Below are 25,109 nucleotides of genomic sequence, written 5' to 3'. Positions count from 1 at the left end.
TTCGGGGCAAACCACACCCTTATTGGGATAAGAATGGTACCAAAGTAGCCAGAAGTTTTATTTGGTTTATTGACAAATATTTGACTTCAGATATACTTAATTTGCATTTCACTGAACAGATGGGTAGTATTAGAGTTCTTAACATACTCAACTGAAATTTAATCATCCTAATTTCTCTGTATTTCAGTCTATTGATGAGGGAAAAGGATGTTCCCATAGACTCCATTCAACATGTTAACTGTATTAAACAGATTTTGACTTAAGGATGTCTTCATCACCAGTTTTGGCAATATCTTTATGAGCTTGAAGCCTTTGTCTTATATTTCACATGTGCAGAGACTAGTGCAAAAGGCAATTTCAGTAGGAATCCCGAATTCAATGATTCCTTTGGAAATACATCAATTCATTAATAAAACGTCAATTAGATCTCTACTTACAGCCCTCTAACACTGCCAAAGCCACTGCCTGTCTGTCTCAGTGAATGAAGCTGTGCATGCTGTTTTCCCAACACCCATTTACATGACCATGCTTTGATGAAACTGGGTGAAAAGAGATGTCCACCACTCAGACATGACTATATCTCTGCTGTTGCCCTGTGACATTATTTGATTGATGTTTGCCTGAAGGCACAGCACAACTCAAACAACATAGGACCTACAGTGATTACTTGCACTTCCTATAGATATTCCAATATTAGTCTATTTCTTCCCAATTAATGACTTAATTAATAATTTCATTATTAATGTACTGGATGTGCATGCCTCCTTAAAAGTGGTACAGTCCATGTTTAGCTTTGATAGTGAGTTGCCAGGGGGAGAATGTGTTAGGAGCTCTACAATGCACAACTGTCCTGTATCTGTGTTTTCTATTTGCCCAAGGCCACTGAATCTTTGCAACTTTCTCTGTATAACAAAGGCAAGTTGCAGACACATTGCACCTACCAAGAAAATTAGTGTGCTTTTTGTACTGCAACAGTTTTAATAAAACTGAGCTTTAGAAATTAATATTTTAAAAATCTATGTTATATGTTGAAATAAACAAATACCAATCAATTAATGTAGATGGTTTTGTCCCAGCCAAACTTGGGTTTGCAGAATGATATTATAAACTATCATAGTTATTTCCAAATTAATATTAGCTTGCATTAGACTACTAATTGTTTAAAACTATTTGCTAATTTGTTAAAATCTACAGTCCATGCAATATGTTACTTTGGAAAAAGAAAGAATAGCTGATTTACATAAGCAGAAATCAGCATGAGACATGGCATGTCTTACTTGCCTTCCCTAAGTGCTACAGAACATAATTATGATATTTATAAATGTGAATATAAATAAGGTAAGAGAGAGATTCTAAAACCATTTAAAGGTGCCTAACAGTTGCTTTTTGTTTTAAGTATAAAGGACAGCACCAATGGCTAAACATTTTCCAGTACTCTAACACTGCAGAATGTTCTAAGTATGTGAAGACTGTCTTGCACCCTTAATCCTGTGATCCAAGCCTACTGAAATTGCTTCCAAGTGTATAAATTCTATCTGTTTGGGTCCTAAGCTGCTGGAAAAGGATAACAGACTTTTTTAATAGCAGAAAGGATCCTGAATTTAGTTCAGTTATATATTTAAGAGTGGAATTTGCCAAACCATCACTGAAGACACTAGTTCATCTTGTCGCTGCTGCTTGGTCTTCTTGTTCACTCTTCTGTGTCCCTGGCCACCAGAAATCACTAATACTGAACTCGCTTTCATTTTCTTAGATTTCTGTCTTTTACTTTTAAATGAGATATTTTGATCCTTCAAAAGCTCATAAATGTTACTGTCCTCTGGTCTGTGTTCTAGGGAACTTGATCCATGAGACAAAGTAAGGGATCCAGAAGATGATGACAAGTCACTTCTTTGTGCAATGGACCCTGCTGAACCTCCCAGCCAAATTGCAGTGTCATGGGTGTTACTAAGGGAAGAGCCTGGTCTTTCAGTGAGCAGAATGTTCTTCTGGTCCTCGTCCTTAGGTTCTGAGCCAGGAGGCAGGCTGTTCCTCAGTTTGTTTCTGTTCTTCTTGTTTATAGATGTAGCTGTTACAAGAAACTTGACTGGGCTATTGTGTGCATGGTATGACACCATTCCTCTTCCTGGAGCCAAAAGAAAAGATGCAATTAAAGAACATTATTTATTTGGCCACAGTGTTCCACCATAATTAGTTCATGAAATTTGCTCAGAAAAGCATAACTCTTAAAACCCTATTATATGTATCCAGTCTGTTTTTCCCCTCATGTGTACACTATTTACAGGAAAAAAAGAAGTACACAGAAGTAATGTGTTATACCACAAGTGTTTTAGAACTATACTAATAAATCAGCTGAAACATGGCATTATGAATTTTAGTTGACATACTTCTGTGTTTTATCCTCGCAACAGTGTGAGCACAGAAACACTGCCAACTTCTCTTTGTTGGCATTGACACAAATTTAAAACTCAGTTTTCTCCAGTAATCCACAAACAATCCTGTGCTACCCCTGTACGTCTTCAGAATAGCATTAGAACAGACCCTTCCATACTATACAGCAGGAACTAAAACTCATCCTTCTGGATGGTTGTCTGGTTACCATTATGGATTCATAAGGAAATGACTGAACAATTATTATTTGTTCAGTCAGGAAGATTTAGGCTGTGCAAATCATTAGAATGTATGAAAAACAAATTGCATATGGCCAAATTCAGAAGCTGTAATATTATATGTAGCTTTTACAGTAAAAAAGGAAGAAAAAAAGGAGGATTCTACAAAATAATCTACAATATGAAAAAGAGCTAGGCTATCAAGGGGAAAAGCCCACAAACCCTATAAATCACTATGTCAATCCCTAATTCCCTGATGCATTCCAGGTTATAAGAAAACACATTCTTTTACAGAAAGCACAATCATAAAAAGATGAATTATCAATATTGGAAGCACAACACCAAAAGCCACAATTTTTGAGTTCAAAATACAGTTATCAAAGACTAAAAAACAGGTTTCTAAATGTAATGTTACTAGATCTGTGAAATCTGAAAAATCTTGACCCCAAATAAATGTAAGAATACATGACATAAACCACAATAATAAAAACAGGAAATGGAAGAATGAGAGATTTTTTTATTCTGAAACTATGCATTTTGTTGTATTGCATTTATTTTCATCTAACATAGGTTCCAGATTTTTATGGAGCATTTATCCTGTGTCATACCACATTATTGCTGCGTGTTTTGCTGAACACAGAGGATTTCATTTTCATTTTGCGAAGTTACATAAGCATTTTTTTTTCCCTGAAGGAAGCTGCAAACAGCTTGCCTCAGAAAATCTGCCAGCTTCCCTCCACAGCACAGAAGCTCGAACAGAATTCTGAACCCAAAACATTGGGGGAAAGCCCCTTTTAAACATACTTTTAAAATCTTGCTTCTGCTAGTAGTTTAAACATTAGTAAAGTGATGCAGCAGCATTCATGCATTTGTATTTCAAATGGGGTAATATGAAAGTAACTCAATAAATATACCTCTCCAAAATGTAAAAACCTTGGTCATGGTCAAAAAAAATGAAATATTTTTACTCTCATGTATTCCAAGTCTCCTGTTTGGGGGAAACCAATCAGCAACATGCTGAATTAGGTATATATGTCTATATACCTAATGCATGTATTTTCCTCAAATCTGAAAGAAAAACTGCATTATCTTCTCATCTCCATGTATTTGACTGTACTCTGACAAGATTAATGCCTATCCTGTTCTTATACCTTAAAGAAAAAACATTGTCCCAGCTCAAAAAACTGAGACACAACTAGTCAAGTACTTGGATATACTGTAAAGCTTATGAAGAGCAGCAAGTGTAATTTCATCACAAAGCTCTGTCATTTATCTAAACAATACATATAATTTGCCAGGTTCACTGAAGTTACTGACAGCAGAGAAATGGCTTCTTCAGTACATGAGGCGTTTGAGAAATTTCACTCACCAGTTACTTTGGGAATCCCCTGCAAGCGAGGCACTGGTAACGCTACTATTATACCCAGGTTTGTTCCCACCAGCAATAAACCATGGCACACCAGGAGGCTGGTCACAGAGACACGCTGCTGCCCTGTGAAGTTTAGGAAGTGCTCCATTACTGAAGAGTGATGACCTTTGCCTAGATCAGAGTGACTTCAGGCAAACACAATCAGCTGTACTATCTCATTCAGCAAAGCACTCAGCACAAAGGTAAATATTCTGCTGGATTATGGATTACACTTTACATATATGACAATTTAAATACTATTAAACTTTTGAAACATTCTGCCTTAAATCTCTAAATCGTAGTATCTAAGGGTAGACATAGACTGTCTTTACAAACATGCTTTTTATGAATAGGCTATGTTTGTATATTCCCTATAATAAAACTGAAAGGCATTTCACTTCACGATACTCGCAATTATATTGCCATAACACAATATACTCAGGACTCAAACCTGCTCACATTACTTTTTTCTCTCCTAGTTTTTATTCTGTGAAACTGTATTAGAAGTGCTGTGTCCCCCTCTCTGAGTTTTGGTCCCCTCCATACAAGAATGGCATTGGCATATTGGAAGAAGCCCAGTAGAAGGAGACCAAGATGATCAGGAGACTGGAGAGACTAAAATAAGTGCTATCTACACGTATCCGATGAAAGGATGCACAGAAGACAGAGTCAGGCTCTACTCAGATGTGCACAGTGATATGATAATACGCAATGGATCAAATTTGGGGCATGAGGAAATTCAAATTTGGTGCGTGGAGAAATTGTATTCTAAGTAGGGAAAAACTGCTTCATCATTAAGGTGATAAAAAACTCCAATGGGTTGCTCAGACAGATTGTGAAATCTTCATCCTCTCAAAAAATATTAAAAATTTGACTGGACAAGACCTTGAACAACCAGGTCTAATCAGGCTTGCTTCAAGAATGATGGACAAGATGACCTCCAGGGTAACTTCCAATCAAATTGACTCTGTGATTCTGTGATTTTCTACAATATTATTTATGAGACCACTATTTTTCTAATTTTAAGTAATTTTTGCTTGTAGTGTTTACTAAATATGTTTGGTTCAGTTTAGATGGATTTTCAAAATGGTCTTGACAAATTTCAGAAATAGAAACTATGGCCTGACCAAAATTTTGCCAAAGTTTATGAGGAGGAGCATTTAAACTCTGCTCAAAGCCTTCAGGTTCAAAACATACACATTCTTCAATTTATTATTAACTGTATATGTAGAGAAGTCATTCCACCTTCATCATAGCTCTCAAGTTCAAGCTCTCAATTCATTAGTAAGTCAGGAATTTGGATTTCACATCTGATGTAACTTGAATGAACCCACACGTTCCACACTTTGGAAAAGGACCTCAATTACAGTGTATCACAAATGAACGTGTTTTCTGTTTAGTCCCTTGAAGCTTGCATCCAAGAATATATAAATTGCAGAATCACTGGGAAAGCAGGGAAGGAGCAGCTAGACTGTAGCCCAAACCACTCAACTGGAAATCAGGAGGCAGAACACAGTTCAAGTCTTTCTTCACAGAACTTTGGAGAAACAAAGTATTAACCCAGCAATGGTGAGTTTTGAGAGGCGCACAGAGGGGGTCAGATCTGGCATCCAAGCTCTGTCCACCTAAAAGCACATTCTAAAACACTCTAAAGGTACAATGACTAGGTCATCTTTGGCAAGTGTAACAAGGATAAGTAAGTTTAAAAGGCTCCATCTGCTTGTGCAGACCTTTAGAGACTCCTATGGTGTTTTCCATAAACTACAGGTGTTTATGGTGGTAGGACTGCATCATCCCTCCTCAGCTAAATAAGCATGGATGGTCTATGTTGTAGACAAATTACAAGTCTTTTGAAGCTTGGTGTTTGCATTTTTTATGGGTTTCTTGTTCAGTTGATTTGGTGTTAGGATTTTTTTTTGTTTGTTTTGGCTTTTTTTTTAGATATTAATGGGATTAATTTAGTTTCCAAAACAAAGCACACAAAGGCACTCCTTCAGCACAAACATAGTTCTAACAGTAATGCCCAAGCACCTCTGTGTTTTGGAGTTTTCAAAAATGGGTATTTGAATTCCGTGATTTAGAGTTCAGGCTCATTCAAATTATACATAACATGAGCCCTCTCCCATAACTTGTGTCACAGCAAGTGCAAGGTACTAACAGGTTCCCTTAACCTCACTCCATTTCCCTTAGAGCTTGTTTTATCAACTACAGAAATACTTAAATACAATTTTTTAATTTTTAAAATTATCAAAAACTCTTAAGTGCATGGTTGTCTCTCAAATCCCTTGCAGAAGCAAGATGCTCATAGTTTTAAACAACAGATCTTTAATGCTTTTTTAAAGTATTTAAAATGTAAAATTATATGACTAATTTCATACCTCAAATGTGAAGCAAGTTTTAAACAGTAATTTTTACCTGGGAAAACTGGCAATACCCGTTACTGTTTCCATAGGTGAGAATAGCAAATTATCACACAGCAATTTAGAATCTTAAACACTGAGCATAACCTAAAGCATGAACCAACTATAGGGAGGTCAAAAGGAAAATCCCTTGCTGTGAAATCTCGGAAAAGCAGGAAACATCTGCAACTGAAAAGATACTTTGAAATAACAAGAATCAAATAAAAAATTACATATAGATTAAAAAAATAGTAATTTAAAATATTAATTTATCTTCTTACGGTTTGAAATCATACTTTTCTTTGTTATTTTCTGACTTTTTGTTTTGATAGATTTCAAATTTAGAGGGGAAAAAAAAAGTCAAACCAATTCTCCAGAATGCATTATGCAGTAAGCACAGAAATTAACAAATTAAGAAGAGAAAATGATAAACATAAATGCCAAAACCAATAAAATACTCATCTTTAAATGCCAACATTTAGATCACACTGTCCCAATGAAGATAAAACTGTTGAAACCTGTAAAATAATCTGACCAAGGTCTTGAGTTTAAAAAGAACTGAAGTCAACCATTAAGCTTATACATGGACAAATTATTTTATTGCCTTTGTTCTGCTGTGTTCACCCTTCTCAGGTCTCCATTCCAACAAGCACCAGACCTGGGTAAATCCTCTTAGATCTTCTGAAGTCAACCCTAGGTAGGTGTAAGGACATTGCTGCATATCCTTTACTTGGCCATGCTGCTCTTACTATGTAAAAAACTAGTCCACTGTACAGATCTGTTGGGCCAACCTGAAGTTTTCCCCAATCTCTTTATAATTTCCCAGCAGTACGATCATAAAGCATTTAATGGTCTGTCACCTGGTGGGATGGGGATGAAAGAAAGTTCTAAAGCCTCAAATCAGAGCTTGTTTTCTGCAAGGAGGAAGTGATACTTTTTTTTTCTTTTGCTTTTCTCATCTGTTTCCAGGAAATACACATGCCATTAGAGGATATATGGATATAAACAGAATATAGTAACTTAAGCAGAAATCATCTCTTTGTTGAACAGGTAACCTGTCATTGTCCATATGATCAATGAAGTATCAAGGTCACAGCAATCTCTTTAAAAAGGACAAACTCTTAGAGAGCTGAAAGCAAAAACATGTTTAAGGATGTTCTTGAGTAATGAAAATACTGACTGTGACTATGAAAAAACAAGTGGACTGTCTGCTCACATACAATACGATTTTTTTGGTGTGAGTTGTGATAAAGGCTGGTGAAAAACTGCCTTTGTTGATATTTCAACTACAGATCATAAAAATTAAGCATAAATTTGCTCTACAAATGAAGTGCATTGCACTAGTGAAGTGTGTATATTTGTCTTTAAATGTTAATAGATTATTTTTTCTGCTGCTCAGTATGCCCTCTGTTCAGCTAACAGGGCTGTACTGTAGATTACAAGACAGCAAAATAAATAGGTCCAAGTAGCCAAACCAATGAAGATGCTCTTTTCCTCAGCCATTCTCTACCTTTCTCACATGGCACTTGATCTTTTGTTATAGAACACAATCTTGTTATACCTTATTAAGAAGTATTTCTGAAGATATGTGAAGTACAGGTACTGCAGATCAGTCTGGACTAAATGTCTATCCCACGGTTGCCTCTGTGCCCCTGGTTTAATTGCCAGTCCTGCGCTCCTAGACACAAATTTCCCATAATTCCAGAAAGCAAGAGCCCACTCAGCTCCATTCCTTATAAGTAGACTGCCACAGATTTAAAATTACATGCAGCAAATAAAAGATTCTGCCAGACACAGTCTGCTTTTTTACATTACTAAACTTTGCCATATCATAGGGACAATCACCTCCTGTGCCATTTCAATCCTCTGTGATTCTGTCCTGTCAACTGTGCTGCAGGGTTGTCTTCCCCAAAGCACAGAAGGCACATCCTTTACAACAAGGAGAGCAACCAGTGATATTTAAAGCCATCTCTTCCTAAAAACAAATTGGGAAAATCTAATGCTATGAGAACTCATTATTGAGGTTATGAGACCCTCCTACTCCTCTATCTTAATTAGTTACTACAGCTGTCTTTTAAGTGTTTTACTACAGCACTGTAACTCACAGTAACCATTCCTGACTAAGCTTTTCTTCTACTGTATAACAACAAAAGAATTTCATTAACTTCATGGAGAGACATTCATTGCATTTACCTTACTTGAAGTAAAGATGCAGATGACATCTCCAGGCAATCTATTGGGCAAATAGTACATATTGTTCCTACTAAAATCCTGGAAAAAGAACTCCAGCTTCTTCAGAGTTATACAGAGATCTTGCCTTTTTAATCTCTATTCTTAAGACTCTTAGCAATATTTTTACACCAATTTCTTCTCTCTCATTTCAATACCTTGAATTATTACTTATCTCTTATTTTTGCTTATTAAGGAACTCCTTTTGGATTTCAGAAAACTAACAGAGGTGTTTCCTTTAAAACTAGAAGTCCTAAAAATCCCCAGTGAAGGCAAATACATATCTTGTAAATACACAGCTATTTCACCATGTTGTATTTCACTGTTTCACTTTGGGGGTTTTTTTTGGTTTTTAATCTCAGTATATACTACACAGAACTTGATTTATTATTTAGCTGCTTTATTATGTAAACCTCCTACTACTCTGTCTTTCAGCTTTTGTTGTTGCAGCATTTTTGAGATCATATAAACAGGCCCAAGAGCTACTGCTAAATAATTGAAATTCATTTCATTTTTAGAATGGATTCCCCCTTGGAACATCTGCCGTAATAATATTCTACTCCCAAAATAAATTTCCATTTACATTCACTGGTGTGCTTTTTGTGAAGACTCTGGGGGAAAAAAAAAAAAAAAAGAGGAACTAAAATGGGTAAGAATGACACCAAAGAGATATAATTAGCTAAAACTCTTTTCCAAAAATAATGGTATGTTACATCAGCAGTTTTATTACCATGGCAATGAACACAAATTTTTGAAGAGTTTTATATGCAGAAAATACATATAAGATAGGCTGTACTTCCCTTTTTTTCTCCCACTATAAACAGCAGAACATGTTAAAAGTTAATCTTTTTACAACTGATCTTGATTTCTTTGTGTAACTGTGATAAATTCAATCAAATAATCTATTTAGAGGCAGGTTATTTCCTGCTGTTCAGTGTTGGATCTACAGTCAAATACCACATGTAAAAAACACCCTGTCCAGAACATGATATAACTAGACACAATTTATAATAGAGCTTTATTGCAAAGCTAATGTCATCTGAAAGAAAACATGGTAAGAAGACAGAGTCTGAAGAAGTGAAACATTTTTCATGTAAGATTTATACCTAACTCCTGTGAGAATACAAATATAATCTCAGTGTGGGAAGAACTGGCTTCTGCTAGAAAAACTAAGCAATAAAGCTGCACCCACGTCACCCATAAAAACTGCAGAAGCTTGGTCTATTCCAGTCTACAAACAGGGAAAGACAGAAAGAATAGTTGCCTATTGGATACCTCATGCTCAGCCCTGCCAGTATCANATTTGCTTTTTAAAGCAGACAGACTGAAAATTTAAGACATACACAAATCTGCTGCAAAATTAAGAAAATAAATTTCAGCAACATTTTACAACCCTACTGCTGTATCAAACAAAATACTTCAGTCTCTAGTACTGTTGACCTTGAAATGTTATGTGCTAGGAAACATTGCCATTATGGTTGATATTGGTTTAAACCAAGCAGATTGAAACAAAACATGGTGGAATCAAGCAGTTTGTATTAGATGTTGCAGAAGTAATTTCGGGGCAAACCACACCCTTATTGGGATAAGAATGGTACCAAAGTAGCCAGAAGTTTTATTTGGTTTATTGACAAATATTTGACTTCAGATATACTTAATTTGCATTTCACTGAACAGATGGGTAGTATTAGAGTTCTTAACATACTCAACTGAAATTTAATCATCCTAATTTCTCTGTATTTCAGTCTATTGATGAGGGAAAAGGATGTTCCCATAGACTCCATTCAACATGTTAACTGTATTAAACAGATTTTGACTTAAGGATGTCCTCATCACCAGTTTTGGCAATGTCTTTATGAGCTTGAAGCCTTTGTCTTATATTTCACATGTGCAGAGACTAGTGCAAAAGGCAATTTCAGTAGGAATCCCGAATTCAATGATTCCTTTGGAAATACATCAATTCATAATAAAACATCAATCAGATCTCTACTTACAGCCCCCTAACACTGCCAAAGCCACTGCCTGTCTGTCTCAGTGAATGAAGCTGTGCATGCTGTTTTCCCAACACCCATTTACATGACCATGCTTTGATGAAACTGGGTGAAAAGAGATGTCCACCACTCAGACATGACTATATCTCTGCTGTTGCCCTGTGACATTATTTGATTGATGTTTGCCTGAAGGCACAGCACAACTCAAACAACATAGGACCTACAGTGATTACTTGCACTTCCTATAGATATTCCAATATTAGTCTATTTCTTCCCAATTAATGACTTAATTAATAATTTCATTATTAATGTACTGGATGTGCATGCCTCCTTAAAAGTGGTACAGTCCATGTTTAGCTTTGATAGTGAGTTGCCAGGGGGAGAATGTGTTAGGAGCTCTACAATGCACAACTGTCCTGTATCTGTGTTTTCTATTTGCCCAAGGCCACTGAATCTTTGCAACTTTCTCTGTATAACAAAGGCAAGTTGCAGACACATTGCACCTACCAAGAAAATTAGTGTGCTTTTTGTACTGCAACAGTTTTAATAAAACTGAGCTTTAGAAATTAATATTTTAAAAATCTATGTTATATGTTGAAATAAACAAATACCAATCAATTAATGTAGATGGTTTTGTCCCAGCCAAACTTGGGTTTGCAGAATGATATTATAAACTATCATAGTTATTTCCAAATTAATATTAGCTTGCATTAGACTACTAATTGTTTAAAACTATTTGCTAATTTGTTAAAATCTACAGTCCATGCAATATGTTACTTTGGAAAAAGAAAGAATAGCTGATTTACATAAGCAGAAATCAGCATGAGACATGGCATGTCTTACTTGCCTTCCCTAAGTGCTACAGAACATAATTATGATATTTATAAATGTGAATATAAATAAGGTAAGAGATTCTAAAACCATTTAAAGGTGCCTAACAGTTGCTTTTTGTTTTAAGTATAAAGGACAGTACCAATGGCTAAACATTTTCCAGTACTCTAACACTGCAGAATGTTCTAAGTATGTGAAGACTGTCTTGCACCCTTAATCCTGTGATCCAAGCCTACTGAAATTGCTTCCAAGTGTATAAATTCTATCTGTTTGGGTCCTAAGCTGCTGGAAAAGGATAACAGACTTTTTTAATAGCAGAAAGGATCCTGAATTTAGTTCAGTTATATATTTAAGAGTGGGATTTGCCAAACCATCACTGAAGACACTAGTTCATCTTGTCGCTGCTGCTTGGTCTTCTTGTTCACTCTTCTGTGTCCCTGGCCACCAGAAATCACTAATACTGAACTCGCTTTCATTTTCTTAGATTTCTGTCTTTTACTTTTAAATGAGATATTTTGATCCTTCAGAAGCTCATAAATGTTACTGTCCTCTGGTCTGTGTTCTAGGGAACTTGATCCATGAGACAAAGTAAGGGATCCAGAAGATGATGACAAGTCACTTCTTTGTGCAATGGACCCTGCTGAACCTCCCAGCCAAATTGCAGTGTCATGGGTGTTACTAAGGGAAGAGCCTGGTCTTTCAGTGAGCAGAATGTTCTTCTGGTCCTCGTCCTTAGGTTCTGAGCCAGGAGGCAGGCTGTTCCTCAATTTGTTTCTGTTCTTCTTGTTTATAGATGTAGCTGTTACAAGAAACTTGACTGGGCTATTGTGTGCATGGTATGACACCATTCCTCTTCCTGGAGCCAAAAAAAAAGATGCAATTAAAGAACATTATTTATTTGGCCACAGTGTTCCACCATAATTAGTTCATGAAATTTGCTCAGAAAAGCATAACTCTTAAAACCCTATTATATGTATCCAGTCTGTTTTTCCCCTCATGTGTACACTATTTACAGGAAAAAAAGAAGTACATAGAAGTAATGTATTATACCACAAGTGTTTTAGAACTGTACTAATAAATCAGCTGAAACATGGCATTATGAATTTTAGTTGACATACTTTTGTGTTTTATCCTCGCAACAGTGTGAGCACAGAAACACTGCCAACTTCTCTTTGTTGGCATTGACACAAATTTAATACTCAGTTTTCTCCAGTAATCCACAAACAATCCTGTGCTACCCCTGTACGTCTTCAGAATAGCATCAGAACAGACCCTTCCATACTATACATCAGGAACTAAAACTCATCCTTCTGGATGGTTGTCTGGTTACCATGATGGATTCATAAGGAAATGACTGAACAGGAAGATTTAGGCTGTGCAAATCATTAGAATGTATGAAAAACAAATTGCATATGGCCAAATTCAGAAGCTGTAATATTATATGTAGCTTTTACAGTAAAAAAGGAAGAAAAAAAAGGAGGATTCTACAAAATAATCTACAATATGAAAAAGAGCTAGGCTTTCAAGGGGAAAAGCCCACAAACCCTATAAATCACTATGTCAATCCCTAATTCCCTGATGCATTCCAAGTTATAAGAAAACACATTCTTTTACAGAAAGCACAATCATAAAAAGATGAATTATCAATATTGGAAGCACAACACCAAAAGCCACAATTTTTGAGTTCAAAATACAGTTATCAAAGACTAAAAAACAGGTTTCTAAATGTAATGTTACTAGATCTGTGAAATCTGAAAAATCTTGACCCCAAATAAATGCAAGAATACATGACATAAACCACAATAATAAAAACAGGAAATGGAAGAATGAGAGATTTTTTTATTCTGAAACTATGCATTTTGTTGTATTGCATTTATTTTCATCTAACATAGGTTCCAGATTTTTATGGAGCATTTATCCTGTGTCATACCACATTATTGCTGCGTGTTTTGCTGAACACAGAGGATTTCATTTTCATTTTGCGAAGTTACATAAGCATTTTTTTTTCCCTGAAGGAAGCTGCAAACAGCTTGCCTCAGAAAATCTGCCAGCTTCCCTCCACAGCACAGAAGCTCGAACAGAATTCTGAACCCAAAACATTGGGGGAAAGCCCCTTTTAAACATACTTTTAAAATCTTGCTTCTGCTAGTAGTTTAAACATTAGTAAAGTGATGCAGCAGCATTCATGCATTTGTATTTCAAATGGGGTAATATGAAAGTAACTCAATAAATATACCTCTCCAAAATGTAAAAACCTTGGTCATGGTCAAAAAAAATGAAATATTTTTACTCTCATGTATTCCAAGTCTCCTGTTTGGGGGAAACCAATCAGCAACATGCTGAATTAGGTATATCTATGTCTATATACCTAATGCATGTATTTTCCTCAAATCTGAAAGAAAAACTGCATTATCTTCTCATCTCCATGTATTTGACTGTACTCTGACAAGATTAATGCCTATCCTGTTCTTATACCCTAAAGAAAAAACATTGTCCCAGCTCAAAAAACTGAGACACAACTAGTCAAGTACTTGGATATACTGTAAAGCTTATGAAGAGCAGCAAGTGTAATTTCATCACAAAGCTCTGTCATTTATCTAAACAATACATATAATTTGCCAGGTTCACTGAAGTTACTGACAGCAGAGAAATGGCTTCTTCAGTACATGAGGCGTTTGAGAAATTTCACTCACCAGTTACTTTGGGAATCCCCTGCAAGCGAGGCACTGGTAACGCTACTATTATACCCAGGTTTGTTCCCACCAGCAGTAAACCATGGCACACCAGGAGGCTGGTCACAGAGACACGCTGCTGCCCTGTGAAGTTTAGGAAGTGCTCCATTACTGAAGAGTGATGACCTTTGCCTAGATCAGAGTGACTTCAGGCAAACACAATCAGCTGTACTATCTCATTCAGCAAAGCACTCAGCACAAAGGTAAATATTCTGCTGGATTATGGATTACACTTTACATATATGACAATTTAAATACTATTAAACTTTTGAAACATTCTGCCTTAAATCTCTAAATCGTAGTATCTAAGGGTAGACATAGACTGTCTTTACAAACATGCTTTTTATGAATAGGCTATGTTTGTATATTCCCTATAATAAAACTGAAAGGCATTTCACTTCACGATACTCGCAATTATATTGCCATAACACAATATACTCAGGACTCAAACCTGCTCACATTACTTTTTTCTCTCCTAGTTTTTATTCTGTGAAACTGTATTAGAAGTGCTGTGTCCCCCTCTCTGAGTTTTGGTCCCCTCCATACAAGAATGGCATTGGCATATTGGAAGAAGCCCAGTAGAAGGAGACCAAGATGATCAGGAGACTAGAGAGACTAAAATAAGTGCTATCTACATGTATCTGATGAAAGGATGCACAGAAGACAGAGTCAGGCTCTACTCAGATGTGCACAGTGATATGATAATACGCAATGGATCAAATTTGGGGCATGAGGAAATTCAAATTTGGTGCGTGGAGAAATTGTATTCTAAGTAGGGAAAAACTGCTTCATCATTAAGGCGATAAAAAACTCCAATGGGTTGCTCAGACAGATTGTGAAATCTTCATCCTCTCAAAAAATATTAAAAATTTGACTGGACAAGACCTTGAACAACCAGGTCTAATCAGGCTTGCTTCAAGAATGATGGACAAGATGACCTCCAGGGTAACTTCCAATCAAATTGACTCTGTGATTCTGTGATTTTCTACAATATTATTTATGAGACCACTATTTTTCTAATTTTAAGTAATTTTTGCTTGTAGTGTTTACTAAATATGTTTGGTTCAGTTTAGATGGATTTTCAAAATGGTCTTGACAAATTTCAGAAATAGAAACTATGGCCTGACCAAAATTTTGCCAAAGTTTATGAGGAGGAGCATTTAAACTCTGCTCAAAGCCTTCAGGTTCAAAACATACACATTCTTCAATTTATTATTAACTGTATATGTAGAGAAGTCATTCCACCTTCATCATAGCTCTCAAGTTCAAGCTCTCAATTCATTAGTAAGTCAGGAATTTGGATTTCACATCTGATGTAACTTGAATGAACCCACACGTTCCACACTTTGGAAAAGGACCTCAATTACAGTGTATCACAAATGAACGTGTTTTCTGTTTAGTCCCTTGAAGCTTGCATCCAAGAATATATAAATTGCAGAATCACTGGGAAAGCAGGGAAGGAGCAGCTAGACTGTAGCCCAAACCACTCAACTGGAAATCAGGAGGCAGAACACAGTTCAAGTCTTTCTTCACAGAACTTTGGAGAAACAAAGTATTAACCCAGCAATGGTGAGTTTTGAGAGGCGCACAGAGGGGGTCAGATCTGGCATCCAAGCTCTGTCCACCTAAAAGCACATTCTAAAACACTCTAAAGGTACAATGACTAGGTCATCTTTGGCAAGTGTAACAAGGATAAGTAAGTTTAAAAGGCTCCATCTGCTTGTGCAGACCTTTAGAGACTCCTATGGTGTTTTCCATAAACTACAGGTGTTTATGGTGGTAGGACTGCATCATCCCTCCTCAGCTAAATAAGCATGGATGGTCTATGTTGTAGACAAATTACAAGTCTTTTGAAGCTTGGTGTTTGCATTTTTTATGGGTTTCTTGTTCAGTTGATTTGGTGTTAGGATTTTTTTTTGTTTGTTTTGGCTTTTTTTTTAGATATTAATGGGATTAATTTAGTTTCCAAAACAAAGCACACAAAGGCACTCCTTCAGCACAAACATAGTTCTAACAGTAATGCCCAAGCACCTCTGTGTTTTGGAGTTTTCAAAAATGGGTATTTGAATTCCGTGATTTAGAGTTCAGGCTCATTCAAATTATACATAACATGAGCCCTCTCCCATAACTTGTGCCACAGCAAGTGCAAGGTACTAACAGGTTCCCTTAACCTCACTCCATTTCCCTTAGAGCTTGTTTTATCAACTACAGAAATACTTAAATACAATTTTTTAATTTTTAAAATTATCAAAAACTCTTAAGTGCATGGTTGTCTCTCAAATCCCTTGCAGAAGCAAGATGCTCATAGTTTTAAACAACAGATCTTTAATGCTTTTTTAAAGTATTTAAAATGTAAAATTATATGACTAATTTCATACCTCAAATGTGAAGCAAGTTTTAAACAGTAATTTTTACCTGGGAAAACTGGCAATACCCGTTACTGTTTCCATAGGTGAGAATAGCAAATTATCACACAGCAATTTAGAATCTTAAACACTGAGCATAACCTAAAGCATGAACCAACTATAGGGAGGTCAAAAGGAAAATCCCTTGCTGTGAAATCTCGGAAAAGCAGGAAACATCTGCAACTGAAATAACAAGAATCAACTAAAAAAATTACATATAGATTAAAAAAAATAGTAATTTAAAATATTAATTTATCTTCTTACGGTTTGAAATCATACTTTTCTTTGTTATTTTCTGACTTTTTGTTTTGATAGATTTCAAATTTAGAGGGGAAAAAAAAAGTCAAACCAATTCTCCAGAATGCATTATGCAGTAAGTACAGAAATTAACAAATTAAGAAGGGAAAATGATAAACATAAATGCCAAAACCAATAAAATACTCATCTTTAAATGCCAACATTTAGATCACACTGTCCCAATGCAGATAAAACTGTTGAAACCTGTAAAATAATCTGACCAAGGTCTTGAGTTTAAAAAGAACTGAAGTCAACCATTAAGCTTATACATGGACAAATTATTTTATTGCCTTTGTTCTGCTGTGTTCACCCTTCTCAGGTCTCCATTCCAACAAGCACCAGACCTGGGTAAATCCTCTTAGATCTTCTGAAGTCAACCCCAGGTAGGTGTAAGGACATTGCTGCATATCCTTTATTTGGCCATGCTGCTCTTACTATGTAAAAAACTAGTCCACTGTACAGATCTGTTGGGCCAACCCGAAGTTTTCCCCAATCTCTTTATAATTTCCCAGCAGTACGATCATAAAGCATCTGCATTTAATGGTCTGTCACCTGGTGGGATGGGGACAAAAGAAAGCTCTAAAGCCTCAAAGCAGAGCTTGTTTTCTGCAAGGAGGAAGTGATACTTTTTTTTTTTCTTTTGCTTTTCTCATCTGTTTCCAGGAAATACACATGCCATTAGAGGATATATGGATATAAACAGAATATAGTAACTTAAGCAGAAATCATCTCTTTGTTGAACAGGTAACCTGTCATTGTCCATATGATCAATGAAGTATCAAGGTCACAGCAATCTCTTTAAAAAGGACAAACTCTTAGAGAGCTGAAAGCAAAAACATGTTTAAGGATGTTCTTGAATAAGGAAAATACTGACTGTGACTATGAAAAAACAAGTGGACTGTCTGCTCACATACAATACAATTTTTTTGGTGTGAGTTGTGATAAAGGCTGGTGAAAAACTGCCTTTGTTGATATTTCAACTACAGATCATAAAAATTAAGCATAAATTTGCTCTACAAATGAAGTGCATTGCACTAGTGAAGTGTGTATATTTGTCTTTAAATGTTAATAGATTATTTTTTCTGCTGCTCAGTATGCCCTCTGTTCAGCTAACAGGGCTGTACTGTGGATTACAAGACAGCAAAATAAATAGGTCCAAGTAGCTAAACCAATGAAGATGCTCTTTTCCTCAGCCATTCTCTACCTTTCTCACATGCCACTTGATCTTTTGTTATAGAACACAATCTTGTTATACCTTATTAAGAAGTATTTCTGAAGATATGTGAAGTACAGGTACTGCAGATCAGTCTGGACTAAATGTCTATCCCACGGTTGCCTCTGTGCCCCTGGTTTAATTGCCAGTCCTGCGCTCCTAGACACAAATTTCCCATAATTCCAAAAAGCGAGAGCCCTCTCAGCTCCATTCCTTATAAGTAGACTGCCACAGATTTAAAATTACATGCAGCAAATAAAAGATTCTGCCAGACACAGTCTGCTTTTTTACATTACTAAACTTTGCCATATCATAGGGACAATCACCTCCTGTGCCATTTCAATCCTCTGTGATTCTGTCCTGTCAACTGTGCTGCAGGGTTGTCTTCCCCAAAGCACAGAAGGCACATCCTTTACAACAAGGAGAGCAACCAGTGATATTTAAAGCCATCTCTTCCTAAGAACAAATTGGGAAAATCTAATGCTATGAGAACTCATTATTGAGGTTATGAGACCCTCCTACTCCTCTATCTTAATTAGTTACTACAGCTGTCTTTTAAGTGTTTTACTACAGCACTGTAACTCACAGTAACCATTCCTAAGCTTTTCTTCTACTGTATAACAACAAAATAATTTCATTAACTTCATGGAGAGAAATTCATTGCATTTACCTTACTTGAAGTAAAGATGCAGATGACATCTCCAGGCAATCTATTGGGCAAATAGTATATATTGTTCCTACTAAAATCCTGGGAAAAGAACTCCAGCTTCTTCAGTTATACAGAGATCTTGCCTTTTTAATCTCTATTCTTAAGACTCTTAGCAATATTTTTACACCAATTTCTTCTCTCTCATTTCAATACCTTGAATTATTACTTATCTCTTATTTTTGCATATTAAGGAACTCCTTTTGGATTTCAGAAAACTAACAGAGGTGTTTCCTTTAAAACTAGAAGTCCTAAAAATCCCCAGTGAAGGCAAATACATATCTTGTAAATACACAGCTATTTCACCATGTTGTATTTCACTGTTTCACTTTGGGGTTTTTTTTTGGTTTTTAATCTCAGTATATACTATGCAGAACTTGATTTATTATTTAGCTGCTTTATTATGTAAACCTCCTACTACTCTGTCTTTCAGCTTTTGTTGTTGCAGCATTTTTGAGATCATATAAACAGGCCCAAGAGCTACTGCTAAATAATTGAAATTCATTTCATTTTTAGAATGGATTCCCCCTTGGAACATCTGCCGTAATAATATTCTACTCCCAAAATAAATTTCCATTTACATTCACTGGTGTGCTTTTTGTGAAGACTCTGGGGGAAAAAAAAAAAAAAAAGAGGAACTAAAATGGGTAAGAATGACACCAAAGAGATATAATTAGCTAAAACTCTTTTCCAAAAATAATGGTATGTTACATCAGCAGTTTTATTACCATGGCAATGAACACAAATTTTTGAAGAGTTTTATATGCAGAAAATACATATAAGATAGGCTGTACTTCCCTTTTCTCCCACTATAAACAGCAGAACATGTTAAAAGTTAATCTTTTTACAACTGATCTTGATTTCTTTGTGTAACTGTGATAAATTCAATCAAATAATCTATTTAGAGGCAGGGTATTTCCTGCTGTTCAGTGTTGGATCTACAGTCAAATACCACATGTAAAAAACACCCTGTCCAGAACATGATATAACTAGACACAATTTATAATAGAGCTTTATTGCAAAGCTAATGTCATCTGAAAGAAAACATGGTAAGAAGACAGAGTCTGAAGAAGTGAAACATTTTTCATGTAAGATTTATACCTAACTCCTGTGAGAATACAAATATAATCTCAGTGTGGGAAGAACTGGCTTCTGCTAGAAAAACTAAGCAATAAAGCTGGCACCCACGTCACCCATAAAAACTGCAGAAGCTTGGTCTATTCCAGTCTACAAACAGGGAAAGACAGAAAGAATAGTTGCCTATTGGATACCTCATGCTCAGCCCTGCCAGTATCAGTTTACCCTCCATCCCTTTTCCCAGCAGTGCCACAGCTCCCACCTGACACACTTGCTAACGCTGAGGTCGTTGTCCCTCACTTGTTAAACTTTTACAGGCCAGTGCAACTGCCTGTGACACTGGGGAGTGATTGAAAATCTTCTGTCTTAAAACAGTTAAAGAGCTGTAAAACTTTATCCTAACAACCACAGGTTTCATCTTAACTTGTAAGACTAATTATTTAATTCAACAAATTAAAGCTCCAGTCAGCTGAACACACTCCAAAATGGCAGCTTGTGAGTGAGTGGTTCAGCTGAGTTCACTGGGACTACTGAGGTAACAAAAATTAAGCAAGTGGTTTTTTGGTCCAACCCCTAGGCAAATTGACACCATCATGTACTTGATACTAAGTCCCAGAAGCAAATGCTAATCTCTGCAAAGTAAACACATTTTCCTGGCAGATTACATTGTCCAACTGCTTTACAGTCACACAAAAAATGTGACTCAACAGAAGAATCCACCTGCTTATCTATATAATTACATTTATAACCTGTAAGGAGGAGAGCTGTGACTCACCCAGCTCACTGCACACATTGGTTGCCTGGGCAGGAGATGGACTGCGACTTACTAAAGCAAATAGTCATTAAACCATTATCAGACTCAAAGTCCGAGATGAACCTTCTGATTCTGGTCTAATCTACAACACTGGAGGAACGACGGTGATAAAGACAAAACAAAATGTTATCATACAATGCATTTCAACTACCTGGCAACATATTGTGAACAGGTGTGGCAATGTTAACATCCTGGAGGTGTTTCAGTGTCTCAGTGTGGAACAGGCGAAGCGTAGATCCAGATGTGAAGGCAATCCAGACTCCCACTCCAGCAACAGCCATGTGAGAGATTACCATCCCTTCCTCTTGGTGGGCTTCAAAATGGTTCTGCAAGAAAAATAAGTACTCTGTGGGGAGATGCAACTCAAAGACATCATTCAACCTTTCTTACAATTTACTAAGAACTGAACATTTGAAGAATGTTCAAATGCTATTCAGCATAGGCACTTTATCTTCATCCTCTGGCAACGACAAATCTAGCTTCTTCTGCCTTGCTCAGGATATGTTCTGACAACTGCATATGACATTAATTTTCCTGGGAGATTTTTTTTGAAAATACATCATCATTAGTATGGAAGGATTCTCAGCTTTTGAGCCAAAATTCCACCTAATGACAGAGTAACTCAGATTTTCTGTTTATTAGAAATATCATATGATAGGGGCTAGCAAGCCCAAAAGGCCTCAGACATAAAAGGATTTTGTATTTCTTTATCAATACTCCTTTGGGAAAACTACCACAGATGTACTTTTATCTACAGCAGAACTTCTCTTTCAACAAATAAAAAATACTTTTCTTCTGTTCTGTTAGGGGTCTTTTCAGAACAAAAATCAGAGAATCAAATAAAAAGTCATCTTTAGAAAGTAGATTGTTTAAGAATACAAACACACAATTATTTGCTCCACACCTTAATATTGTGGCTTGTTTTTTGATGATTCTGAATTTCACAAGTATTAGCTATTGTATAAGTATTTGTTTTCCCATATTTTAAAATATCGATGCTTTTTATTATAAAAGCCAAAATCCTCTTTCTAAAGATAATTAACACAACAGTTTGAAGACAGACTGTTTTCCTTGATCTAGAGTCTCTATACATACAACTTCTACATGTCTCTAGAAGGCTGAAATCTCTCTACATGTCCCTGTTAACACGGAAGATAAAGCTGTAGTGAAGTTTTTTAATCATTAACAAGAAGGAAATTTTTTTTTCTCCCAGTTTTGCCTTCTAAGTAAGACTGTCTCTGAAGTTAAACACAGTTATTGTTGTGCCAGCTATTATCACAAAGCTAGTCTGATAAACATAAAACTTACTTGGCTAAATAAGTGACAAACTGTTCTTTGGATAAAAATCTCTCTATGAAGAATATGGAAGTAAGTAACTGCTCTAATATTCACTTAACATATTATATACTCTTCATCATATTTGCAGATAAAATGCAGAGGTAGTCTGTTCCTCCATGTAAAGTACACTAATTTTCCAAGTATTACAATTAAGACTTACATTTTGGTAATTTTTCATCAAAATCTAAATATAGCAGGGTTATAGATGCATAGTTCAAATTTTCCATCCAAATTAAACAAACAGGTTAAGATCAGAGACAAAGGATAAAAGTTTAGGCTTCCACAAAGCATAACTTGGTATTATGCTTACTAAGCACTTAATTTTCTTTTCATACTTTATTGCTGCATAAATTAGTATTTTCACTGAGAAATTTGCCATTTAAAAATAATGGGAATGATCTTTTAAGTGTTTTCATTTGTTAACACTATTCTTCAAATGTTCAGTTTTTAGTAAATGAAAAAAGTTTTTCTTCAGCTAGAGAGTGGCTCAATTTTGAGTGTTAATATATTACCTTTTGACTCTGAATAACAATACTATAGAATGCAAGGTAAGCAACTCTGGCAGACACATTTATATTCACTGTTTTCCTGAAGTAACCTCCATTCATTCTTTACCAGAGGATAAATACAATTTCAAAATCATACAATTTATTCAACAGAAGAATTTATAAAAACCCCCCACCTTTCAAAGTCAGAAACAGCTCTTTATGACTAGATTTTCTGATATACTCATCATGCATGTTTCACTGCAAATAGCATTTTAAAATATTAACTTCTCTTTATAAACTCATACATCCCTACACTGATTGGCTTTTGAGAACTTCTCAGGGACAGATCCAAGGCCACTGAAGTGAATCTGACCAGCAACTTGTACTGTTTGAAATTAGAAGAAAAATAAAGTGGATTGTAAAAAATTAATTGTCTCTGGAGTGGTCTGACCACAGCTGAAAACTCTGTTGGTGCCACTGAAAACAACTTACACATGCATTTTTGTCACATTCCATTTTACCAGCCAATTCATTATACTCCCACTTAGTCTACCCTGCCATTCGTGCAGCTGTCTGCTGAAATAGAGACATATTTAAAGTAAAACCATAATAATGCAAACACCACAAGAAACCTGTAAAAAGAACTATTCTTCTCATTGAAAGGGTCTTCAAACAGAGAGAAGGAACATACCCCAAACGTGTACCTTCTTATGCATAAGTTTTTGTATTAAGGATAGCTTTGACATCTGTATCAATAACATGTCTGTCTGAAGACTAATAGCTGGTCTTTTTCTTCTATTTTTTTTTCTTTTCATAACAAGAAATACAGATACAAAGGAACAAACATGTCTTATTCTCTGTGTTATCAAAAAAAATTGAACTTAATTTTTTTTTTCTCTTAGTTTTCATACCTACATTCCTCTCTATTCAAAGTCTGGCTTTCCCCCCCTCAGGCTCTCTTCTTCTAAATCCATAGCAACACAGGAGCTGTAGAAGACATAGTGGCTGCCTGAGCTCGATGCAGCTCACTGTGTTCCAGCAGTGTGGGGCATAGCTGGAACATTTCTTTGAGGGGTGCTCACTTACACCAAACAGCTGCACCAAGAGCTGAACCACAACTTCTCAAGCTTCATGAGAAATGCATAATGGGCTTCATCTTCAGTGTAAAACAAATGACTTTCACTACTTTAAAGAAGATATAGTACTCAGGCAAAATATATGTATAGGGATTTTAATTTGGTTTATTCAGCTGAATGTTTCAGTGTACCTCTTGTATAGTCAGCCAAGTTTTAAAAACAAGACAAAATAGACCAGGATGGAATGACTTCAGCTGGTGACTTTATTCTATTAAATACTCTCGCATTTTTTGAAGCTTTTAAACAAACACAAACTGCCTTTTCAAAGTGCAAGGGGCTATAGGAACAGTGAAAAATATGGGATGTAGGTCTATACCTAACAGCAATACAACTGTCAGATTTAGGGTCAAAACTAAGTAACAAAGTTCTTCCTCATAGATAGAGTATCAGAGTATGTAATTAATATATAATAGCAACTGATGCATTTCTCACATGTGCCTTGCCAAGGACCTTGAGGCATTGTGCCAGTTTGGGCCACTGTGCCAATAAAATACAATACCTAAAACATTTTATTGCAGTAACATATCATTAGACAATAACATATCATTAGAACAAGTGAATTGAGAGTCTTATACATATCAGAGATGTGGGGGCGGGGGGAGGGGAAGGCAGGAAAAGAGAATAATATTCAAACCCAATATACAGGATGCCAAATCTGCTCATTTATTAACAATCACTAAATAAAGAAAAAATCTTAAATAAAAATCTTAGAAAAGCAAGGAGACATGGAATGAGCTTTGCACTTGGTGAGTGCACAGTTAAACAAAAGATACCTATGAAGTAAAGAGTACCTCACAAGGATAAAGTTTAAAAAATGGTCTTGAATATGGGCTTGCACAAATACAGCCTTAAAAATTAGTCAGGGGCCTTTATAGATAATGTACATGACACAGAGCACACAGCATGTATGCATGATAGAGGAAGCAATGAACTAACAAGCATCTGTATTGGAGTATTTATGGAGTATCTCCACATTAAGCAAATGGAGATATAAAGAAGTTCACTAAAGAGGGAAGAATAACAGTTGAGCCCTGGATTCCTGCTGATAGAGTAAAGATTTAAGTTTATGCAAAAGATCTTGAGTCAAATCATTACTACTAACTGTCAACAAGAGAGAGCACTAAGGGAGAACAAACATTTCCTTGTTGCTGCTTCCCTTCATGGAGCAAAGCTTCTGCTCTTCACAGTAAGGAAGAGGCAGCTCAGATGTATATACAATATAGAATATACATATAATTATTATATTCTATAAACATTTTAATATAATATTTTAATATTATTAAATATTTAATAATAAATATTCAATATAGACAGAGTTTAAATTGCCTTATATCATATAATATTGAAACAATATTGCCAATAAACATGGCAAAGACATCGTAGCAGATCACTTTTGGAAATACAAAACCAGGAACTTATCAAAACAAGTCAGGCAA

General features: G+C 35.8%; 1 protein-coding gene across 4 annotated transcripts in view; it reads right to left on the bottom strand.

Annotated features, from left to right (window-relative positions):
* Positions 1-1,351: 1,351 nt before the first annotated feature.
* ARHGEF10 (Rho guanine nucleotide exchange factor 10) overlaps positions 1,352-25,109 on the bottom strand; it is a 106,965-nt gene continuing 83,207 nt past the window's right edge. For 3 of the 4 annotated variants that reach the window (XM_018088895.3, XM_018088896.3, XM_018088897.3), the window contains 3 exons: positions 20,863-21,037; positions 14,161-14,283; positions 10,605-12,323 (listed from right to left, as the gene is read on the bottom strand). In XM_018088895.3, the coding sequence (XP_017944384.1) occupies positions 11,809-12,323; positions 14,161-14,283; positions 20,863-21,037 (813 nt within the window). In that variant the 3' untranslated portion in view covers positions 10,605-11,808. Of the gene's footprint in view, positions 2,126-3,978; positions 4,102-10,604; positions 12,324-14,160; positions 14,284-20,862; positions 21,038-25,109 lie in introns of those variants that run through there. The other variant, XM_029965816.1, reaches the window with a different exon arrangement.

This window comes from Manacus vitellinus, unplaced genomic scaffold, assembly GCF_001715985.3.
Source record: "Manacus vitellinus isolate BGI_N305 unplaced genomic scaffold, ASM171598v3 scaffold_11_pilon, whole genome shotgun sequence".
In the NCBI taxonomy this organism is placed as follows: domain Eukaryota; kingdom Metazoa; phylum Chordata; class Aves; order Passeriformes; family Pipridae; genus Manacus; species Manacus vitellinus.
Note: the sequence above shows the minus strand (reverse complement) of the source record. Positions and strands in the feature narration are given on the sequence as shown.